At 32.1% G+C, this 23,889-nt stretch overlaps 1 protein-coding gene across 8 annotated transcripts in view; it reads left to right on the top strand.

Moving 5' to 3' along the window:
• Positions 1–23,889, top strand: part of LOC119068081 (teneurin-a) — a 289,470-nt gene that overhangs the window by 164,684 nt on the left and 100,897 nt on the right. For 5 of the 8 annotated variants that reach the window (XM_037171489.1, XM_037171488.1, XM_037171493.1 and 2 more), the window contains one exon: positions 12,054–12,107. The exons of the other annotated variants lie outside the window; for them this stretch is intronic. In XM_037171489.1, the coding sequence (XP_037027384.1) occupies positions 12,054–12,107 (54 nt within the window). The remainder of the gene's footprint in view (positions 1–12,053; positions 12,108–23,889) is intronic. 8 annotated transcript variants of the gene reach the window in all.

The following is a 23,889-nucleotide window of genomic DNA, read 5'->3' as shown; positions in this document are numbered from 1 at the left end:
GATGTAGCTCAGGTTAAATCTATCAACAGGTTGTTTTCAGGTAGAATTTAGAAGTTAGAATGGCAACTAAGAGTGACTACAAACGCTAAGACATAGTTTTCTACAGGACCATTGAGTTATTTTTGCATGACCTGTCAAATACAATAGGATTGTATGACCCGAATTTGACCTGTTAGTGTCTTGAAACTACGAATCAATAATTTTTAAAGGAGGTATGTGAATTGTAACCATTGTTTCAGGCACGGACATTCAGCTTTTAAAAACTTTGGTCATTCAACGCCCGAAGAAAAAAATAACATTTTGAATCGATTAAATATATTTGTTTCGTTTTCAAATCACAACTGGTGCGACAAAGCTATAAAACTGATGCCTTCCGAGTTTTAAAATTCTCGTTTACGGTTTATAACGTAGCTTGCACTCTATATACTCAACAATATTATACATTGAAAGTTGTCGAGTTTTCTTAGTGCTATTAATGAAAGAACATTTCCGAAATAAATAAAACTTTTCTGTAAGCACCACAGAAATAAAGTGAGCTGTGTTATTCAACGACACTCTATTTAGCAGAAGAAAAATAAGAATGAATTACATTTATAGCATGGATATTTTTAATAAGAACTATTTTCACTGCAAAAATAATAAGAAGATTAATTAAAAAAAATAATGGCATTTTGTTTTTGATTAAGAAGACGAAGTTGGTTCTTCCTCGTTGTCGCCGTTTCACCAGAATAAGAAAGCAAAAAAAACGTTTTTTTGTTGCGCGCTGGTGAAACTCTTATCTTTTGTGTAATTGGATTTTTTCCCTTTCTTGTTTATTTATAAATGATTAATGTTGCAGCACGGGTAACAATTATATTTCATTTTCAAAATAATGTATGATTTACTTATTTCGAGAGCGAAATAATTTGTCATTGGCTGGTGTGTGTACGATTTTTTTTCTCTGGTAAAAATTGTAATCCGAATATTGTTGAACTATTAGACTTTGCAAGGCAGAGAAAACACGGTAATGGATCTGTTCACTCGTGACACAACAAGGAAGCATGGGGTTTCGCGATCGCGTGATCATTTACTTTATTTTCTATAAAGTGATCACGGAGAACGAAGACCAGGTCAATTTAACTGGCTCAGAGCCGTCAAACACTTATGAATGAAAACATTAAGAATTTCATATTGTTATACTGTAATGAGTGGGAAACGAAGGAAAAGTATTAACTTTGACAAAGACTCAGTACTCAGTTCAAAATAGTTCTAAACGTGTCATCTAAATGACATTTTCAAACAAATTTGTACTAAAAAATGTTTTAGGTGAAAAGTTGGGAACACAATCCGAACTTTTCTAGAAAGGGGAACTTGTGAGAATTGTCTAAATAAAAAAAATGGACACTTCCGCCAGTTGGTAACAATAAACATTTCCCCATCCATAGCCTATACGATTCTTTATATTTTAAAGTCTATACCATTGGCTCTCAGCCACTGGACATAACGAGCGGGAGTTCAAAAATTAGGATTTCAGCGTGCTATGAAATGTAACAAAAATTTTTCCGATAAAATGAATGAACGCATTCACGTTAGATGCAAGTTTGTGTGTGATATTAAATGAACAACTGCAAGTGCAGGTTATCCCACTGACATTTGTATTAACATATAGGGTAGCCTTTGATAATAACAATGAAAAACGTGAGCTGGCAAAATGAAGAGGATGATGCTTCAACGTTTTATTTTTCTGGAGTCGTTTGACGATTCCTTTCATCTGAATCTGAATATCTTGATGAAAAAAAATGATTTTTCATTATTCACTTTATCTACAAAGTATCGATACAGCATTTTGGTTGTGGACAAAATACCATTAGATTGCCTTTTTTAACCCCAAAAATGTTTTTCTTTTACATTTTATCAGATATCGGAACCATTTATACGGCACACAATCTGTGCGAACCTACCAATGCCGAAAATTTATAAATTTTTAATCTCTAGAAATTGTACTTAAAATTTGATGAATTTCGTGAGATCAAATATGATTAATGGCATTTATGAAAGGGTTAAACAATTTTTTTTCCTTCCTCCGCATAAATATAATTTTGTTCACCTAAAACAACCATTCAAAATTCCATTAGCTGTCATTTAAACATACAATATTTTGCATAATTTATGTTTTTTTCACAAATTTACATTACCCTCAAACCGAAAATGTCTACTTTATTAAATCCCCTTCACCATTGGTCTTGTCACGTAGTCTTCATTTATCTGTCGTTTTCGTACAGGTTTTTTCGTCGTCGTTCTGTATTTCATCTAAAAAATATTTCATGTTTTATTTTACAAAAGCTCCTACAACATACGTACGTATATAAACAATATATACATACCATATAGCCTATTTCACATGTTCTGCCGATATAGATCTATATAGCATATACACACCATCAACCATCCGTACCATTTCAAAACATACTATAATCTCTATTCCAGAAACATACCCTTTTTACATAACTCCCGCAACATTATACTGTAACATGTACATAAACATTCTATATTCTAAGCCATGCTCATATTTCTTGTTATGGTTGCGATGCTGATCATCGACTCGCATGTTTGGAGGATAGGTAATAAAATGTCTCGAAAGTCACATCTCAATCAACGTATTTAAGCAAATATTTACAATTTTATTCATGTTTTTCGATTGGGGATCAGTTTGCGCTGGAGTATATGTATTCATGGGCGTTGTATAAATGGAGTGCAGGAACCTAATTAAGTTTACTTGTCATTTCTATGTGCGAGAAAAAGAGGGTTTTATTCCACCATTTAGTGTGTGTATCTGTTCAACATTCATGCATGCTTGCAGATAGATGTGTTGTCGGGATGCTTTCAATTTAACGATTTTATGCTTAGTAAATCGTTTACGATAACAAATTTGAAACGAAATTTAGTCGATTTTTTTGTTGCAAAATTAGGGTTTGTCTTTTCTTTAAGCAAAAAATATTCGAAAAAAGAAAGTCACTGAATATGTTCAACCATCTTCGTCACTTCAGTAGAGTCACTGTTCACATTCATATAATAGAGTTACACTCGAGAGATGTAAGGTCGTTATTTCAACATGTCTGGTTTGCCATATATTTTTATGGTTTCCTTGAAAGACAGCGCCACCATGCCACCTCTCGAGTATAGCTCTATGCATTCATACGACTTTGATAATTTTTGATTGACACAATTTAACCCTCAAAGATTGTAAATTTTGGAGATGGCAAGGTGAAACAATTTTAAATTAACATATGAGTTGAGAATGGATTATTTGGTTGTTCATGGACAAATAACTTTTCATCCTACATGGACAGTGTTACATTATACAACATACTCCACGCCGTTCCACTAACTACCACCATCGTGAAAATAAATTATCTCCCTAAACAAAGTCATAATTTGATGAAACAACAATTTTATAAATAATTTGATTATTTTCGTGAGAAATATTCTTCAAAATTTAAATGGTTGTCTTATTTAGCCTCACCATCAGTGATGGTCCATCACCATTACATGTTTTATATTTGAGTACAGGGTGATAACTTGTCTACAACAACATCCAATTATTATTTTCAAGAAGTGAATCGATGAGCCCTATTTTACTGTTGAACGGACATGGTTGCTACAAAAGACTTGTTTCAAAATAGTTATTTATTTACTAAGTAAGGTAGTGTTTCAAGATTACTTAGTGATCGTCCCACCTTGATAATTTTATATGTTCAAAGTTAGGTTTGATGTCAACCCGATGCGAAAGCGAGGTCGGTAAGACATTGTGTATGAGAAATTACCGGCATTCCTGCCGTGATATACGACTTTTTTATCAATCCGGGGTATAATACAAAACATTAACTTATTTTCTCGGCATAATTTACAAGCAAACAAAAATTCATTTTTGAAAAATTGAATCTTTAGTCAAGGTTACTCTGTGTGAGAACCGTTCACCGTTCTTGCATTCAATGAAAAATATCCATTCCATCGACATCAAATGAATGCATAGAAAGGTGAGAATTATGACCCGGAATTACAAAAAAAATATTTTTCTTTTGGATCCCGATTGTATTCACGGCAGCTTCAATTTATTGAAGTTTTGTTTAGCAACTCTAACCAGTTTTTTTATGGCACTCAAACGTATACATAAAAGTTATACACTATCAACAAGAAATTATTTTTTTATTGTTTTTGGTTTTTTTGTTGTTTTGTTACCTTATCATTATTCATGTTTGATGTTCGTTTGTATAACGCAAATTTAAAAGTACAGACGAAAACAAGAAAACAGAAAACGAGAGAAACAAAATGCAAACAAATGTCCAATTAGACGTGTATGCAAAAAAAATTTACACAGAACAAAAGTCGAACAGAAATAAGAATTTCGTTCATTCTCGACTATTCAATACCGGCAAAACAGTTTTTGTTTAGCGTTATGAAAACAAAATTGTGATATTGATTCAGTCGAAATAAAGCGGACCATCAATTAAAGAAGGAAAAATTGCATTAGCCGGCTATGTCATTTGTTGTCGACGGAGTCGGAACAAATTGAACTCTGGCTAATGCCGTATTATATAGAGAAAAGAAAAATGGTAAAATTTATGAAGTAAAAGATTTTGTTTGAATCATTGGAAAGTCGATGAAAAGAAGTAACAGATTCGATGATGATCTTGCCGTTAAAAGGAACGAATGTTTCGAACAGATTTGACGACTAGAGACGATTTTAAATTCTGAATCGACCTTTCACAATTTCCATTCCATGGAAAACACTTGTGAATACAAAGTCACAACACCAGAATCGTTTAGAATTTTTTTCTTATTCTCGTGAATAACGAATCACTCGCGAATAAAATTTGAGTTTGTTTGGAATGAAAAGGGTTTTTTTTAACCCATCTGAAAGGTGTAATAGTTATACATACGGATATAATTCATGAAACAAGTTCTCTGGAGAATATGATTCCGTAATATGTAACATAATAACCAGAAAGAAATTGTGCCGTCCTGCACTTTCGTTAGACTTCTTTTTCGGTGTTATCAAATTCCAACACAATTTTCTTATTAATGTTATGTACTGAATGAGATATGTGTTGAGAAGCTATAAATTTTTATTTTTTTTTCTCTTCGGTACACTCTCGTATATAACGCTTAACAGTCAGGGAAAATTTATTTTTCTTTGAATTTTTGAAGCGATAAAGAAATGGATGACAGAGCGCGAAATGTTGAAAATATATAGAGGAGAAGTAAAAAAAAACTGTCGGATATTTTGCGTTTTATGTTTTCATTTCATTCGGTGAGTCTAAAGAAAATTATTCAAATTAGTCAATTTAATATAGATTTATTGAGACAAGCGTTGTTTTTCTTAACGCCAAGCCATATTTTGTTACTATAAATGTCAATTAGGAAGCTCCTTCCTTTCGGAAAGTAATTGCATTAGAGATACATTAATGACTCACGTATAACGCTAGCTATCGTGGAATCTTTACCATAAACATTTTTTGATGCATATAAAATGGATTATTTACCAGTCGTTGTCAATTAATTAGTTACGCTAATTTACCATTACTGTCCTTCAATACAGAAATTGAGCAGCGTCAGTGTTGAAACAGTTATCACTGTTAATACTGGTATTGACTCTTAATTTTCAATAAATTTTGTAATGCGCAAAAAGCTGAATATGACATGTTATCTTCCATGACAATGACATTACTCTTCTTCCATATAAAACGATGCTTCCTATCAAATGGCGAATCATTAACTCAGACATTTTCAAAGGTATCCAAATGATATAATGACCTATTTGTTAACGTCACGACGTCAGTTTGATGTTTCGTTTATAATAGGAATACGAGCCTCATTAGTATAGTGAACGGGATACTGAATACCGTTTAAATTTTTGCGATATATCATCGGAGTCTTGCCAAATTGCATTCAATAACCAAGTTCGATGTAAGTTTGACTTTTGGCTTCTTTTTTACGTAAGTGACGCAAAATCATGAGCCTTTAATTTGGAAGCAATACTCGATATAACTGTATGAACATGGGCTCTGTAAGAAAAAACGAATATCGTGCTAATAATACAATCGCTGTAGAAGAAGCCGTAGGGACGAGTATGTCGAGAGGGTTTGAAAGTTTTAAACGATAGTGAATAGTCCCAGGATAAATGATCAGGAGGGTCATAGTCTCGATTTTGGTCGAGTCTCAAGATATTGGCTTCCCCCCTCCAAAATCGTGTTTTTCAGTATATTTTGGCTTCCCAATGCCAGAATACAAAAAATAAAAATATAGTTTCTTCGGGAAACTTTCAGAGTTTTGAATTCTGAACAAAATTCTCCTTGGACGCAACTTGGTGGAAAATACAGGGTGGTCCGCAGCAGCTGCCCAAGATGAAAATTTAAGAAAAAAATGGTTTTTGAGCATATTTTGGTTTTTAAATGCCAAAATACGAAAAATAAAAATATTTCCGCTGCAGGGAATCGTAAGAGCCTCAAACTCTGAGCAAAACTTTCCTTGTATGTCACCATGTGATATACAGGGTGGGCCGTAAGTTCCGCCAAAGATGACACATCTTAAGTTTTTAGCTTTACATACTCGTCCCTACGGCTTCTTCTACAGCGAGTAATGAGCAGCCAAATTAAATTTTTCAACTCTCTGAATTATCTCTAATTATAGGAATCGAAGGCTTGCAGCGAATGCAAAGACTAAAATCCCACTAGTCAAAATAACAAATAGTTACGTAACTTATTTTACTCGATAAGGCCCGTCCACCGAAAATGAAGTTGGTTAACCGCTAGTATCTCTTTTTTATTGTATAGTCTATATCATATTAATCGATAGATTCTCCAGCTTTTCCAGTATTTAGATTCAGTTTTCTACTCGTATTGCATTTGTTTTTATTCTGTTGTATAGACTAAGCGATGAACCCCTCAACCTAGTACTCATTACCCATTCTTTGGTCGCACGTAATAATTATTCCAAACATTATTTGTCTGTTCAATAAATGTGGCATGATTTCAAAAACCAAAATTAATTTGACTAATTTGGTAGTGGCAAAACACAACTAAACATTAATGAACTAACTGAATATGAGTAATATAATTATTGAACAATGAAATGAATATTATGATGCCTTTCATTCCAGTTTTTCCCCGCATTAAAAATAATTATTTCATGGGTACATACCAAATTCCTAGTTTCATAGAGTGTGTTTTCATTTGAATATTGTGCATTTATTTGCATTATGTTTTGCCCAAAAAAATTCGGAATCTGTAAATAGCTTAAAATTTTAAATGAATTTTCAAAAATTGATTACATTTTTGACCTGAATTTTAATCCGTATGCTTCGTAGTTATTACCTGCTTTTATATTTCGAGAAACAACTTCAGAATTTGAAAAAAGAGAATTCATCCGAATTGAATAATGAATAACTCCTCTAGAGTCCTTATACCCATTGAGTTTCACTTGCACGAGACATAATGACTTTGTCTATGCGAATGGATCATGTGCAGAACCTTTTCCGAATAACGTTTGCACGATCAATGGGTCGTCTCTTTTTTTGTAAATATTTTGTTCATACATTCCGGGTATCACCGAAGGGACGAGATCGAGTTGGTAATCTTTACCTGTTTAAACGAGTGTAACACATGCTCTCTGTGTCACACTTGAATTGCTTCATAAAAATTTCATTTTAGTCGTTTGTTAAATTAAATCTCCGATGCTACATTCCAACGTGAACAAATTTTGTTTACAAAAAAAAACTTCAACAAAGAACCAGTTTTAATCCCTGCGTATTCATCCAACTTTATATAACTATGCATGATTTGCCATGGATTCTCAGCATCAACAACGTGTGCATTCAATTCTTCTTTTTTTTCAGATTCTTTTCTTTTGACTTCTTTTAAAATTTGTGAAAAAGAAACCTATTGTCAATTCTATTAGACCCTCCTGGAATGAAATGCTTACCTGAAGTCGATTGTGCATGCACCATTTTTATGTAACGTTTTTCGATTGCCTCATACATCGTTTAAAGTGGTGTGTACCCGAATATAATACCACCATCAGATATTATACTGAGTCCAATTAAAATTATTTTTCTACCATATTATCATCTGGCAGAGAAAACACAATATTTACGTTTCAAGGTCCCTCGTCACTCATCATCACAATGTCATATCATAAAGGAATATAGAAATGAAAAACACATGTGTCTACAACTCAACAGAATTTTCTGATTTCGCTTGTTGTAGTACGCAGAATTCCACAATTTTTTTCTCCTTCTTCTTTTCCTTCTTTTATTTTTCGTTTTCGATTTTCCTCGAAAGGCAGAAAAAAGGCGAAGAAAATAAATTTTCCATTCATCATTCGTATATACAGAGCAAGAGAAAAAAAACCCATGCAAACAGCCATCAACAGTAATTTATCATTATTTGTTCAGTGAAGTGCAAAATTTAATCAACGAATATTTCATAGCATTTCATATTTTACATACTTTGATGGGAGTGCGAAACATGTCTTCCAGACAGGCTACATGGAATATTGTCGTACATATATACAATATATACAATTCTCTACAATTTACTTACATTAATGATTTCCAGTCGCTGTTAGACACCGACAATTGTTTTCCATTAATTGAACACTAGCTTTTCATTTCTATTCGGTCCGATTCGTCAGCAAGAGAGTCACGAGCTTTATCAATTTGTGAACAATATACGTTTGCGGGGAGAATTTATCAAAATATATCGAATTTTTATGTTATGAAAAGTTGAAATTGAAATTAGCGAAAGAATTTTGAGTTGTACAACCAAACGCATTGTCGTCATCAAATACACAGTTGTAGAGAACTGTTTTTGATTATTGTACCATCGGATTATTCAATTAATATAAAGCTAAAGCAACCATGTATAAAGTTCAAAGGCCGGATAATAGTACAAAGTAAGTGGGTCCTGTAGCGACAATATTGGTTCAATTGTGTTTGGTTTTTTTTCGTGTTTTTTAGTGTTACATTTTACGGGGAATTGGTAATAACATATTTCACGACATGCATTTATAGACATACTTTATGCTGGTAGTGGTTCGCGTCACTTACGTTTTTTTTTACATTAAAGGCTTTTTGTTCGGATATATTTATATAACCAGAATGCGGCCGTACACCAAACACATTCATATGCTAATAAAATTCCAACTATAGAAATATAAACCATAATAATAATTCATATTAGAACTTTTACATTAAAATAAACAAAATTGAATTATTATGCTTGGTGTATAATTCGTGCTTTGAAAACAAAACGAAAATGGAAATGCCTCTCTGTGTTTTTACATTGAGATACATATACGAAAAGTAAGTCTGTGCACTCTATGTGGTGTGTGTTTTTACTCGAAATTTCACAATGTAATACCTTAAATATGTGAATACATGCAATATACACAATAATACGAACAATTATTCTAAAAGGCACCGAAAGAAAACGAATAAATTGTAAAAACACATCTCAACTCCTTTTGTATTACTATACCATCACAGAAATTCCACACAGAATAATAAATTATGGAGTGAATTAACTTGTTGTTTTTGTAAGACTTAGCAGCGAAGTAATAAAACTGCTTCTTTTTACAGCAACAACTTATTTTTTAAGTGAAATGATATCGTTAATGAAAATCTAATATGATCCACCCATGGCGCATTTTACGTCGACGTATTTCTCGTATATTTATGGAGGAATAATCTTAACACAAATATCTTAATTTCTATGAATTAAAAAAATCATTTTCATAATTAATTACTTTATCTAGTTTGAGAAAGAGTCTCTTGTGAAAGTGTGCGTGTGTGTGCCGGTGACTGTATATTTTTCTCGGTTTCTACTCTACTTAGATTTCGTTATAGTTGCTGAAGAATTAAATAAAAAAAATCTTTGTATTTAATTAGACCGATGAAAGGTATTGACATGTTGAAATATCGTTGCACACATACACGAGAGGAAAAAAAAAACAAAAATTTATTAGTTCAAAACGAATGTGGCAAATGGACTCTCGGTATACGGTTCGTTAATATAATGCTGATAGGAGCCAATGTAATTAAAATAATTTCAACCATTTCTCGAAGTCTCGATCGAGATGGATCCCATAAAATACTTTTAAGAAATATCTAATATTAATTGTGGTGCCACCCATTGATTTTGATTATAATAATTTAGATGTCAGTGGAAGTTTCTACTGAGTCAATTAATAAACCGTTGTGATTGATCATTGAGTTTTGATTTTAAAAAAAAACTGTTTTCTGGTCTTTGTGGGAATGAAATTTCATCACATTTTCTCTTCCATATGCCTATTTACATTCACGCAACAATGACCTATAATACGGCATTAATGGAGAACCACTCATAAATACGCTTCGATATTCAATTGATTCACAAAATCTACAAAGCATAAAGTGTTTTGGGGTCGTGAATGCTATCAGCTTTGAAACCAGATGACTCTCAGAAAAACGATTTGCTTTACGACAATGTAGTTAAATCTAACAGAAACCAGAAATACAATTTCGGACTTATGGGCTACTGATGTCGGTAAATTGCTTGAATTCGATTTACCACACAAAAAAAAATCTGACAAACAATTCCGATAACATCTGTAACATTCAAGCAATTTTCACAACATTATCTGGCACCGGGGACTAGCGTAAACGAATCAAATGCTAGGTACTTCACAATTGAATTATGCTCGCACAAAATGCAACGGCATAACAAGATACGTTTTATGCACAAAATTTTTTTCTCTTTTTTTTTCTATTCTATTCTGCTCTTAGCAGAGGAAAATATGCTTGGAAAATGTTCGTGTAAGGGGATAAAATCCTACAATTCCACTTGAAGATGCATAAGATTCTGCGAAAATAATATAATAAATTGGATTATATGGAAATTATATCAAATTAGTTTTTGACTTGGCAAAGTTATTATTCCGAATGAATGGAGAAGATATCCGTTTTTATTTGTTATACTATATTTACGTAGTATATGGGGATATGTATTCAAAATGTGTGTAATATGAAATGAAATAGTTTGCATAAATATAATGAATATATGAGAGCAATGATGAGAATGTAACATATAAAGCTAAATATTTGTAGAGGCCACATATACAATATATTTATAGAAATTTCTCAGTATTTGTATATTATATGGGATAGTGTGCTCGTAAATAATTTATGGATATAATACAGTTAGTAAGGTATTCTACTGAATATCCCTTTTATGAAATTTATTATACATGAAATTAAACGTGTATACGACAAAAAGGATATCTTTTTGAGTTGAAAAGGCAGATTTACTTTCTATACAATAATGAATAATGAATATAATGCTAAATACATTTTATACATGTAGTGATGAATCAAGAAAAACCTAGAGAAAGAGATGGAGAGAGAGAGAGTGAGCGAACGCAAGCAGATGAATATTATGAAGTCAATGAAAATTTACAAAACTAACAAAATGAAGAGAATTCCATGATCCTCTACGGTTTCATGAGTATATATATACCCCAGCGTCTAAGCAGGAATGAACATATGATAGGGTGAAAATTTCATTAGGATAATATACTCTGTGATTTGTAACGTTATGCATTCTGAATAATTTCGTCATAAATATTTATATTCTATCGTATTTTATTGGATTATAATTTTTGTTTATTTACATACAGCGCAAGCTTTCACCCAGCATATTATTTTAGAGAATATTTTAAAATACAATTTTGAGTTTATTAAAATTTATATGGGATATGGGCGCACGTGTTGTCGTAGAGTCGTGACTCTGTTTGAATTTTTTTTTCTTCGGATATATGGAAAAATTTATTTTCGTAATTTATTCATATTTTATTTACTTGTAAAATTAATCAAAAATTATTTATATCAGAATTTCTGTAAAATAATACGAACAGCGGATCCATGTAAATGTCAAAATCACTCTACTAAAATTTTGATTTATTTTATACTATGAACAAGATTTTATTCGTTAAACCGTTTAATCGTATTTTCTATATATATTTTGTTTTCTCAATTCCAGGTACGTTCACAACATGATTCCACCAGATCCATTACAAACACCTTATATTGAGAGGTAAATTATTTTCTTGCAAAACAAAACTAAAAAGTATATCAGCAATTATTATGCTAAATCATGATCAGTTACAGTTCATTCATTCATTCATTTCGAAACCATCCCGTTTTTAATGTATGTTTACCATTTTCCACATATTTATCCCATACCACTGATCCAGGTTTTACCTCAATACTGACGCTATGCTGTGCATAACATCGGAAGAAGAAAAAAACCGCTGAAAAGCTATATAAAAACCATCATGTTTTTATAAACCAAACATGAACATAAAATTTCTGTTTTTTCCATAAAGAAATCAATTTCCTGCGTTCAACCATTGCATATCGGGTTGAAGAAGTATAAGAAGACGAAAATAAAAAATAAACCCACCACCAACATGTACTCTTCATAAATATATTATACACACATTTTGTAAAATACGTACCAAAAAAAAACCCCGAGTGAAGAAAAGCATGGTAACTTTTAGGAAAACATGAGAAAAATATTATTCGCATAAGAAATCACCTTTAAAGTCATAACTAAAAATTAATTTTTCAAAAACATAAATTTCCATAAATACAATGTATATTTTCAGCACCCCTTTTATGTACTCTTTGTGTACACACTGTATTGAAATATATATATCACAATATTCAACTGTGTATACTATTTCATATATAGTACAATCCATAACACGGTTCTTTATCGCCTGTTTCTTCTGGCATAAATTTTTTTTCTGGCTTTTTAACTCGGTTGTCTACATTTAACGTACATGTGTGTAAAGTGATGTGAAAAAAGGGTTGGACGGGGTAAAGAAAATTTCTATGAAAAAAAGGAATTGTAAAACAAAACGACGAGACCTCCATATACATACATATTACTATACACAATATATGAAATGTGTGTTTTTGTTGTAAATCAAGGTGTACATAGAACTCCAAAGGTATATGAAAAAAAGCTCGTGTGTGTTGTGTGTTTTTTTTCTCTCTAAATAAACTTTCAAGGGATTTGCGTCGTATGTCTTGTGTAACTCTTTGTTGTCATATATATATATGAATAGATATGTATATGGTGAAAAATGTATATCAGATATTTAAACGTAGAGAAGACTTCAAGCATGAAGTATCTCGTGTTTTGGATGTTTCTTAAGTGAAGAGTCAAACATAACATTATTGCATATTTTCGTACGTTACATAACCTTTTACCTTTCGTGTTATACATCCACTTCATTTTAGTTATTCAAGATATAACTAAGGAAAGAATAATATTCAACACAAGTACCGTTGAAGGACTGAAGTTCAAAAAGCTCTATAAAATTTTAAACGAAGAGATGAAAAAAAAAACTGAAAAATTCAGATAATGTTATAGTGTTAAGTGCTTTCGTCTGCTTGTATCGCGTTTTATGTACGAAAATTCTCATAAATTTCCTTTCCATACTTCTAAATTATTTTCATTTTAACCTCAAACATTAGTTATGATGAGGGCGGGATTGTGATAGCGTCTCGGAACGGAATCGGGTATAATTGTACTCAAGTTGCAGATGCAATGGAGGCCATAATATATGCATGGATTTACACATGGCATTTACACAGTTTGATTAATTGATGTCAATTTTGAATGAACTTTTGGGCGATGCGACAGTGTGACATTCAGGGAATAAATAATTCTTGACACTGTACAACCATCATTACCGTCTTGTGACTCATATATCAATTGTATTTTAAACATTTAATATTCTTGCGACCAGCTTTCGACTTTCTAACAGAACTGAATTTTTCACAGTATCTCAAACAATTGAAATTGCTGGTGGTTTTATAGTGAAACAAATAGCAAATTTCTGAACATATGGACGAATTCTCAGGTTAAACAAAAATTTTACCTTCAACTCTCGGGATTTATTTTTTCAACTGTAACTTCAATTCAACATTCAACCCTATGTGTCGATCGTTCTGTATCGATAAAATATTTTAATTTTCATATCCTAAAAATTTTGACACAAAATGTTACCTTTTTATTGGCACATTGTTTTCCCCGTAAACGATCACAAACTTCGTATATGTAAGCACATAAATGTGTAGAAAATTCGCAAAAGCTCAAAACATAATTATACATTACACTGATATACGTCTATGTTCTCAAACACACGCCATAAATCCTTTATAGTAATATATGGTTTTGCATCACAAGGCAGAAAGGAGTAGGTTCCGTATAAACAAACATTTCCACCCTTAGGGATAATCCGCTTATGTACTTATATACGTTATATGCGACATTTTCATCTTTTTTCTGTTTAAGCTGACTTGAAAGTATGTAAATATGGGAACAAACAGTTAGAAAATATATTTGACGTCGTTAAAATGTATGAAAAGTAAATTTTATTCGTTTGAGCATCATCAACAAAAAAAAAAGTTTATTTGGAACTATAGGACAAGCGGAACGGGTTTCGGATTGTCGCTGTTCCTTGAAGATATGAGATGGAACACTATCGTCGATTCGGAAGATTACAATAGTTCACTTTTAATTGTTCGTAATATTTTATCTACTCGGAACATTATGTAACAGATTGTTTTTCTTGTATAACATCCACACCCCATATTCATATTTTACAACCCAAAAATAATCAACATTTTCTATGTGTACGTTTTTATCCATGCAAAATGAGACAAAAAAATATATCTTAATGTTCATATACTATACACTTTATCCTCGACGTCTGAGCGTAATGGCTTGGTTCTATTAAACAAAGACCTGATGATGTATATTGGTGATGACATGCTTGGAGTACAAAAAAAAAAATTGGAACGAATCCTAAATGTTACAGTCAGGAGGAAAAAAATGCCGTAAAAAAAGAGAAACTGAAAAATGAATGCAAATTTTCCCTAATGGTAAATTAGGTGGCAGTTTTTTCCTTTGTATAAATGTTTCTCCAGAAAAGTAGTTACTTGTACTCAATGGTTTAGAAGATTGTAATATTTATTCGTTGTTTAATTTACATCTTTACCTCTATCTATGTCATTAGACGAAAGACTTTTTCTCTCTACTAAATTGTCCAATTGAGGACATTTAAGCGACATATTTTCTGGTTTCTTTTTTACACAGGAAATATAAGTATGGGGCCATTTATCATCTACACATAAACGACATATATACCATGAATGTACGTATTCCTCGGCGAAACGAAAATGTGTTGTATATATGTATGGTAACATCGTTCTGTTGACAGAATTCTGTCTACTACGTAATATATTAAACCCGAAAAAGGACTCTTTATGACTGTGAATTATACGAAATACGAAACGTTCTCTTTTTCTTGCTATGTGGAAATTGTTTTTCCTTTTTTTTTATTCCTCGCAAACTATACTACGTAATTATATTCCACGTAAAATGGTTTTCCTTGAACTCAAGTAAATGGTTTCACCATTTATGACTAGTACAACCTGAAGTAATTGACTGATGGGAAGTATAGGTACAACAAACTATATCATTGTACAACGATACGTAAATGGTGTTGAAGCTAACCACGCATAAGAATCTAATGAAGAACCCAACAATCTGCCATTTATAAAATAGAGAGGTAGAGATTTTCCGAAAATCCAAAGTTTGTTATTTAAACATCCACTGATTTGTAAATTTACCCTGAATTTAACAAGACAGACAGTAGGACATATCAAATCAATAAATCAATTAGAAATGAAATCAATTGATGTGGAAATAATATTCATCGTAACATAACAAACATCGGATTAGAGATTGTTTCATAGTCGATAGACAACCATGTTAACCGCTACTGTGGCAAACAGCTGCTATCGTTACCACAATTAAGTTCCCTAAATTGTGTCTTTCATTGACGGTTACTCATCCATCACATTGAACAATTTACTGACGATTACAAGAGTTATAATACGGCATCAAGTCCGCCCTTCAATGAATGATATATCATACTCTTTGCAATTGCAAAACCCACACCACTAAGAGCGTACTTAAAGAGTCTCGATTTACAAATATAAAATTGACGATAAAAACAAAAAAAAAGAAACCAAAAAATACAATTATTATCTCCAGCTATTATTATACCGGGAGTTCAAACAACTGAATCTGTTATCCGCATTCCAAATGTTATTTTTCACAATTTTATCATGATCAAATAAAAATAATTCAAATGTCACAACCCCCCCTTGTATTATTTTAAAATTCTTTTTGAACAAATTCTACTCATCCCTTTTTCGCTTACTTAACGTCCCCTATGTACGAGTTACAAATGTTTTATCTATGTTGAATGGATGTGTACGTTTTAATATGGCTTCGTATCCGTCGACGAAAAAAAAACCACATAAAAAAAATGTTTATAATCCTCTCATCCCCGTCACATAATTTGATGCTATTATTATTTGAGTATAAGGTGAATTCAGTTGGCTGGCCGGATCGGTATATACGCCTTCAGTCCATAACTCTGAAGTTATAATTTGAGTCTACCTCCGAGTGGTGTATTCTCCATATATTGTCGAGTTTAAAATACAAAATACCTTCGCCTTATTATGAAATATACATAGATGTACGGGCATACACATACAGCAGTATAATACACCACACAATAACCCCTGGGGAAGTATTTTTTTAGGAACACTAACGACATGTTCACCGGGTAATTTTATGATACCTGTGGGACGCGCTTTCTGATTTCTATTTTGTAACAAAATTTCGTACATTCCGGTGTATGTACATACCAGTAACGAAAAAAAAAATATATGAAAGGAACTTCGACAACATACCTGCACAACGTGTATGGTGTCGGTGTGTCCTACTTCTTTTGTGCTTTTCCCTATTTATATTTCGGTATTATTATGTATAACGTTCTATTATACATATAAAAACATATTACCAACTCAAAATGTTATTTGCCAAAATTATGAACGTGCTACATTCTCCCTAATATACCAAGCCAGACCCAACCAACCTTTCACAAAACTTTTATATATGTGTAACCATAAAATCGTTATGCCAGTAACCGAAAATTCCTGGTCTATATTTCTTAACAACAATACATATTATCCAAACCAGAGTCAAAATATACATCACCAGACTCGGAGTCACATTTATATCATATACACATTTAGTTACACATAAACAGAGAAAATTTACTTCTCCATCACCGCCATCCATTTTCACACAGCCCTCCTACCCTGTCGAAACAACAAACACACAACCTCTGTGACATTCAAATTCCTAAACTTTTAATTTATTGGGAAGCATAAATTTATAAAACATAAAATATGAGAAAATTTTCCACGGAATGGAAATGGGTGATTTTGTTTAATATTTCCGTGTAAAATACACGGGATATAGGTGGAAGAAGAACCGAAATGGCATTTTTTTTCTTCTCTCCTTCTTGTTGGCTACATTGTCTTTTGAGGTGCGTATGTTTTATTTTGAAGGTTTTGATATAATTTTATGAAGAAATAAATTGAAGATATGTACCGTTGTGTCATTTAACTTTATATTATGTACGTACGCTAGCTATACATTCTTTTCGTGTATATAAAATGGTACGAAGAAGTCTGTTGAATCAGTATAATCAAACACAAAACGCTTCCCTGAGCAGGTATGTTTCATTAAGCTTCATTAAAGTTTTAATTCGTTTACCTGTGTTTTCCAAATGATTATACTGAGTGATTGCGTCATCGCACGTTTTCCCTATAATATTTTACGCAAAGAATAAAAAAAAACCCAAAAGAAATATGAAAATTCAGTTTTAATAACGTAACATAAAGTTTATGATTTAACTTGTAGTATAACCGGTAACCATACTTTGTTGCTGGCTTTTTTAGAAAATTCATGTTACATGTAGAGTGGAGGCGATTTTCTCATTTAGAAAGGACGAATGACCCTTTTTAGAGAAAGATGCTATTTTTGGGGTGATGCTTCTGTGTATGTAGCGAAAGGTAAAGCAAATATTCAAGAGGGATGTGTTTTTGCTGTTCTGACGAAGGGTGTGCACTGTAATGTAATTAGATTTGATTGAAATTTAATGTTATTGGGCATATTTTTTCTCGTTGATTGTGTTTAACGGGGCTTCGTTAATGGAAATTACGAACGAGGCTAAATTCGGTCGGAAGGTCTTGCGATCTAATTACGGAATCATTTAATAATAGAACTTACCTTCTTAATGAGTTATGTTATTTCGTTGATTATATGGTGTACGAACAGCTCAGATTGTATTTCAGATATAAGCCTGCGACCGCCTAAAGTTAGAATGTGTTTAATAATCAAAATTCATATAAAGTGGCCTGTACAGTTGAATTTGTTCTTTTCACACTTTTGGTTATTTTGATTGTCTTCTCTAACTCAAAATGACTCGGTACGTTTATCATTAGGTTAAATTGAGATTGTAACGATTTTCAGAACACCATCTATGGTAAATTTGATGAATGAGATGTAAGTTAATTGTGACAACTACCTTCAACTCATATCTACTTTGCACATCTACTTTTTCTAGATCCCAATAAATTGAGTGTTGTGTTACTGGAAACAGTAAAAGTGAAAATGGCTCAGGGGGTTTGTGAATTTAATGAATAAATTTTTTTGCGTATGAAAGGATGAGGGTTTTTTTTCCTTTATTGATAGGTCATCTTGAATCCCTTCTTGGGTTCATTGAATTAAAACTGGCTGTTAATTAGAATGGGGACTTCTAGGTACACTATATATAGGAAATGTTTTCCCCGAGTATCAGCAGATGTTAATCGAACCAAAAAATAGTATTTCATTTCAAGGCCGACCCTTCTGATACCAAAGGTCTAGGTAGAGAGTTCTAAATGATGTCAGGCCAAAGGGACATCGAACACCAACTGCAACAAAAAGTATGTTCTGAATGTCGTCAGCTTTAGTCAATACAATACAAATTTTTTTTGTGCTCCAGCAAAAGGTACTGACATGAATCCTTGCGTTATGACGGATCGTTATCGGAATCTGACCGATGCTCAGCCGTCACAAATCAAATTTTTTGCTATAGTCATTTTGTGAATCCAATATTCGATCCAATGCTCGTTGCGATACTCGACTTATGAAGTAGTATATGTGTGATGATCGTGATAGATTTCTAGTTAATTCAACATAATTTGTTTGTGTGTTATCCAATTGGAAATACAAAACTTATATATGTGAATCCAAACCTTTATTGGATGTGTTCAGCAGTGAATTCCATTTCGGAATGGCTGCATCATATAAGAATTCCCAGAATAACAAAAATCCAATCAATATTCTTATCTCATTAGAACTTATAAGAAATATCATTTAATATATCGACGAAATCTTTTTGTTTGGATCGGTGAATTCCAGTAACGCCACCATACCGATTGTATTTAATATCAGACTTACATATTATTATATTCCCATGAGATGAGATGAAGGGAGAAAAAGAAAGGCGAGAGACGACGACGGCAGATTATCTTTGTAAACCAGCAATAAAAACATGCATCCCATAATACAATATTATTTGCAAAAATATATCGTTAGGTAGCGAGAATATAACTTGTAACATTCAAACATTTTTCACATTTTTATTTTACGTTTTTTTTTTTTGAGATGAAAGAACATAAATGAAAATGATATAGAACATGATTGAGTGGGTCGCTTATAATTTTTTTTTTGTGCGGTCTAATAAAGAGGGATGGTGTGCTTTGGATTTGTGGTTGATGATGTTAATATTTTTTTTGCCATCATTTCAATGATATAAAACAACAAACGATGGAAAGTATCATTTTTACAGTATACATCTATATCTACAACACACCGATAGCGCATCGTTACGATATTACACATAGAATATATATATATATATATATATATAAAAGATCTGTATCTGTCGCTTGACTGAACATATCATGGTGTCGCTTATTATCATTCATGAGACGTCCGTTCGGCTGTAAAATTACACTTTCATAAGCAATAAGCATACATATTGAACATTTTTATTTCATTTTTTTTTTGTGTGCTTCTTTCTGTCGATATGTCGCGTATGAAATTCTATCAATTCCACATAGCTGAACTAGAATACACTATATAGTACATAATAACATTGGATCGAAACCGACATATCTATATTATACTGTATATTCTCACATACAAGCACATATGAGAGAGCGAAAATATACATAAATCGAATATGGTTTATCCATGGGTATCGAGCGTTTGTAAAGACAAAACCATATTCGAACATAAAAATCATCCATGCTATTGTAATAATACACATAATCATGTATGGATGTGTATTATTATTGTTATCATAAAAATGGATAAAAGTGGATAAACTATGGAATGTTTCGTAGTAATAAAATGTTTTTCGGATAAATGTAGCGAAATTGAGGGTCAATAACATATATCGTTTTGAAAACGGGAAAAATTTACTGGATAGCGTATACGAACAGCGAAAATAGTTTATTCAAATTTAATAAAGAGCGCCATTTATTGGGGGAGAGGGAAAAACGAAGTGATTTTTATTGAGAGACGTAACACGATTATGAGCGCACACTTAATTTTCAAGCTAACCGAGCAGAAATTTTTTGAATAAAAAACTATGCATCGACGGTTATTTAGAGAGATTAGAAAAATAAACGTTTCACAGAAGCTTTTCACGTGGAAAAACTTTGCAAGGCACGCATATTAGGTAAAAAAAATCTATCGAAAAAACGACGTACCGCTTTATGCTTTTCATCAGATACAAAATTTTATTTAATTTTACCGATTTCTTTTTTGGTGAGGGTGTGTATGCTAGAAGTAAAACTTATGGAATGGATCTGATCCAGTTATACGAACATAACATAGGGTAGGTAGTTCACGTGCTGTTTAGGTATCATTAAATATAAATGAAATAAAAAATATTTATCGAATTTCTCACACTTGTATTTGTTTACGTGAGCAGAATTTTTCGTTTAAAACAAAATAATCGCAAATTATGGTGTCTCGTATTTGAAATTAAGAAATGATCAGAATTTTTTATTGGCTATATACAGCTGTTTCAGTTGGCGTCTCAGAATTTTTCCAGTCGAACTCTTTGTTATATTCTCAACTAATTGAATTCCTCCACGGAGTCGCTCAAGCCAGCCACTTGTTTCTCACAACAAATGCTTTAGGAGCTACACCGTATAAATCATGCGATGTTTCTGTCATTTCACGTCATTGTATAAGCTCCAACTTGCATTGTGGGTTAAATTGATGAACTCTTACATCTTTCTAATTATTATAACATCTGAAGGAAACACGTTACTATTCGAACATGATTCAAATTCCTTTTAGTAACCTTGTCACTGGTACAAAAATGACTATTGGAGGTGCTAAAGTCAGAACAGTAATAGCAGGCTCAATCAATGAGTTAATGAACATTGTACGCTTGAAATTCATTTCCTGTTGATTGAATAAGTTTCTTCTGCGTCCTTGCATTTAACATTTCACAGTCGGCGAGACCTGTAGCCCCAAGATTACTACCGTGAAATTGTAAAACTTGTAGGCCCAGAAGAGTTGAGCAGCTAATACGTATCATTCAAATTTTTAGTATTAGCGCCACTAAGGCACAAATTTAATGATCAAAATTTTAACTGATTGTTTCGAAGTCTGGAATATTTGGTAAATAAATTGTTTCTCTGTAGTCGAACAGCCAAATTGACGCTCTGGTCACGCAATCATTGTTACATTATTTTCAAACTTTGATATATTCGGATCCCAGGTAGCTCCATCAGAGATAAAACAACATTTTAGAACACGAAAAAACTCTAGGAAGCGAAGGTACAGAGAAAAACCTGGTACAGTGTAAGTAACGTGGATAGGAATTACCAATTTTTAGCTGGAATTGTCCATATTGTTGACCAGCTATATTCCACATACCTATCGGCCTAAATAGATTGTGCAAATTATTAATTTTCAACTTACGACAGTCACTTTATCTTGTCATGAACTCGGATACTTTTCTATACATATTGATGAATTGTAAGATCAGGTAATGTTATCGGTTCATATATTGAATTCAGATTATATCCGTCTTTTGGCATATGAGTTAGAAATTCGTTGAGCTGTTGATATGTTATGGTCGATGCAAATCGCATGTTCTCTTTTGCTGAGTTCGTACAACCGTCTTTGCTTCAAAATTTGCCGAATCATTTTTATTTAGACGGAGTGGTTTGGGAATAAATCGTTTGCAATGTACTACTGTGTCGATTGATGAATGTTCTTTAGATAAACGACTGAATGTAAAAAAATGCTAGTAATATGTGCCTTATTAGGTGCGGATTTCTGTTACCGAAGTCATTAAACTGTACAAATTGTTGAATTCTACAATTTCTGCATTGTGATTGTCATTTGAATGTTTTCAATCCAACATATGATTCATCGCTGAAATTAAAGTTCATCAAATACTGATGTGTTTACAGACCTTCAATTATATAATCTGTTTCAGCATATTCAAAAATTCAATTTCGTCATGTCTTTTACTCAATCTTTACTCAATGTAACTGAAGCTTTCAAACATGAAAGGAGTCTACTGACAACATGTTCGTCATACGTTTGCTGAAAGTTGAACATTTATTGACAGCAGGCATGAACTATGCGATATGTAATTTGATATAAATCCCTGTATATCATTACCTCGTAATAGAATATTTGTAATTTACGCGCATACAATTTTTTCCTATAGTTTTTATCACGCGGTGCGTATAAACTATCCACAAATAGTAGTGGAGTCATTTACAATAAGCGATCAGATCGTTGAATATTTTATAGCTGCCAGAACACAAATCAATCGTCAATTACTTATATATACATGGTTTGTTGACGCCGCTATATCGATAACTAATTTGTAAACCATATTAATATTGAAATGTAGATTATTCATTTCATACGGATCGGGAAACCATCCAATTTGAAAATAAATATTTTGATGGCAAATACGAATTCTTCAATTATTATAATACGATCTACTACGGTCATTTTTCGTTATTATTTAACATACTCACTCCCACACTAATTTAAGTCCTTTTCATTGAAAATAATATCCGTGAAAGGGTATCTATATGCAGCCAAACATATGAAATAAAAAAATGAAATTCTCATCCACCACGAATTATAATAGAGCGATAGTCAAACAATGTTCCCATAATTAAATTAAATAATTCTATTCATAATATTTTTCAACAATACACTATTATCATGTAGCATTATAACCTGCAGTAAAAACCATGATACATCAGAAAAATAAAATTATTTATCCACTCACAGCCCATGTCTATTTGAGGATATGTATGTATATACCCTCGGCATCGATACAATCGAACTATTACAATCGAAAATTATTAATGGACATCAATTTCACTAATAAATAATTTTTTTTTGTGGAAAAAATTGTTAAATGTAAACCCTCAGTTTTTGAATGTTCAATTTATAAAATGATTTTTTTTTTTCATACGGTTAGGTACGCGGTTATAGAACATCACTAACAAAGCGCTCATCGTCATCTAATTATAATCAATAATAAATGAAATCGATTCCTTGTTTCCACTAATTGAATTATTTATTACTCGTTAATGGAATCTGATTGTGTCTCTCTCTGGCTCGAATGTTTCTTTGAGATAATCAATTTGAATACTTTGCTGTGTGATGGACAGTTTCGATTTGAAAAATTAATTTCAACACTTTGAAAACGTAAATAAAGTGTCGAAGTGATGTTCTTTACGTTGATAAACATAGATCTGAGTTACGTTAAGAGTAAAAATTCCACTTTTAGTTATCCAGGCTGACGACAAAATAGCTTTTGATAATGATG

The sequence above is a fragment of the Bradysia coprophila genome (assembly GCF_014529535.1).
Source record: "Bradysia coprophila strain Holo2 chromosome X unlocalized genomic scaffold, BU_Bcop_v1 contig_173, whole genome shotgun sequence".
NCBI lineage: Eukaryota > Metazoa > Arthropoda > Insecta > Diptera > Sciaridae > Bradysia > Bradysia coprophila.
The sequence above is the reverse complement of the archived record's forward strand: the minus strand, read 5'-3'. Positions and strand labels throughout refer to the sequence as shown.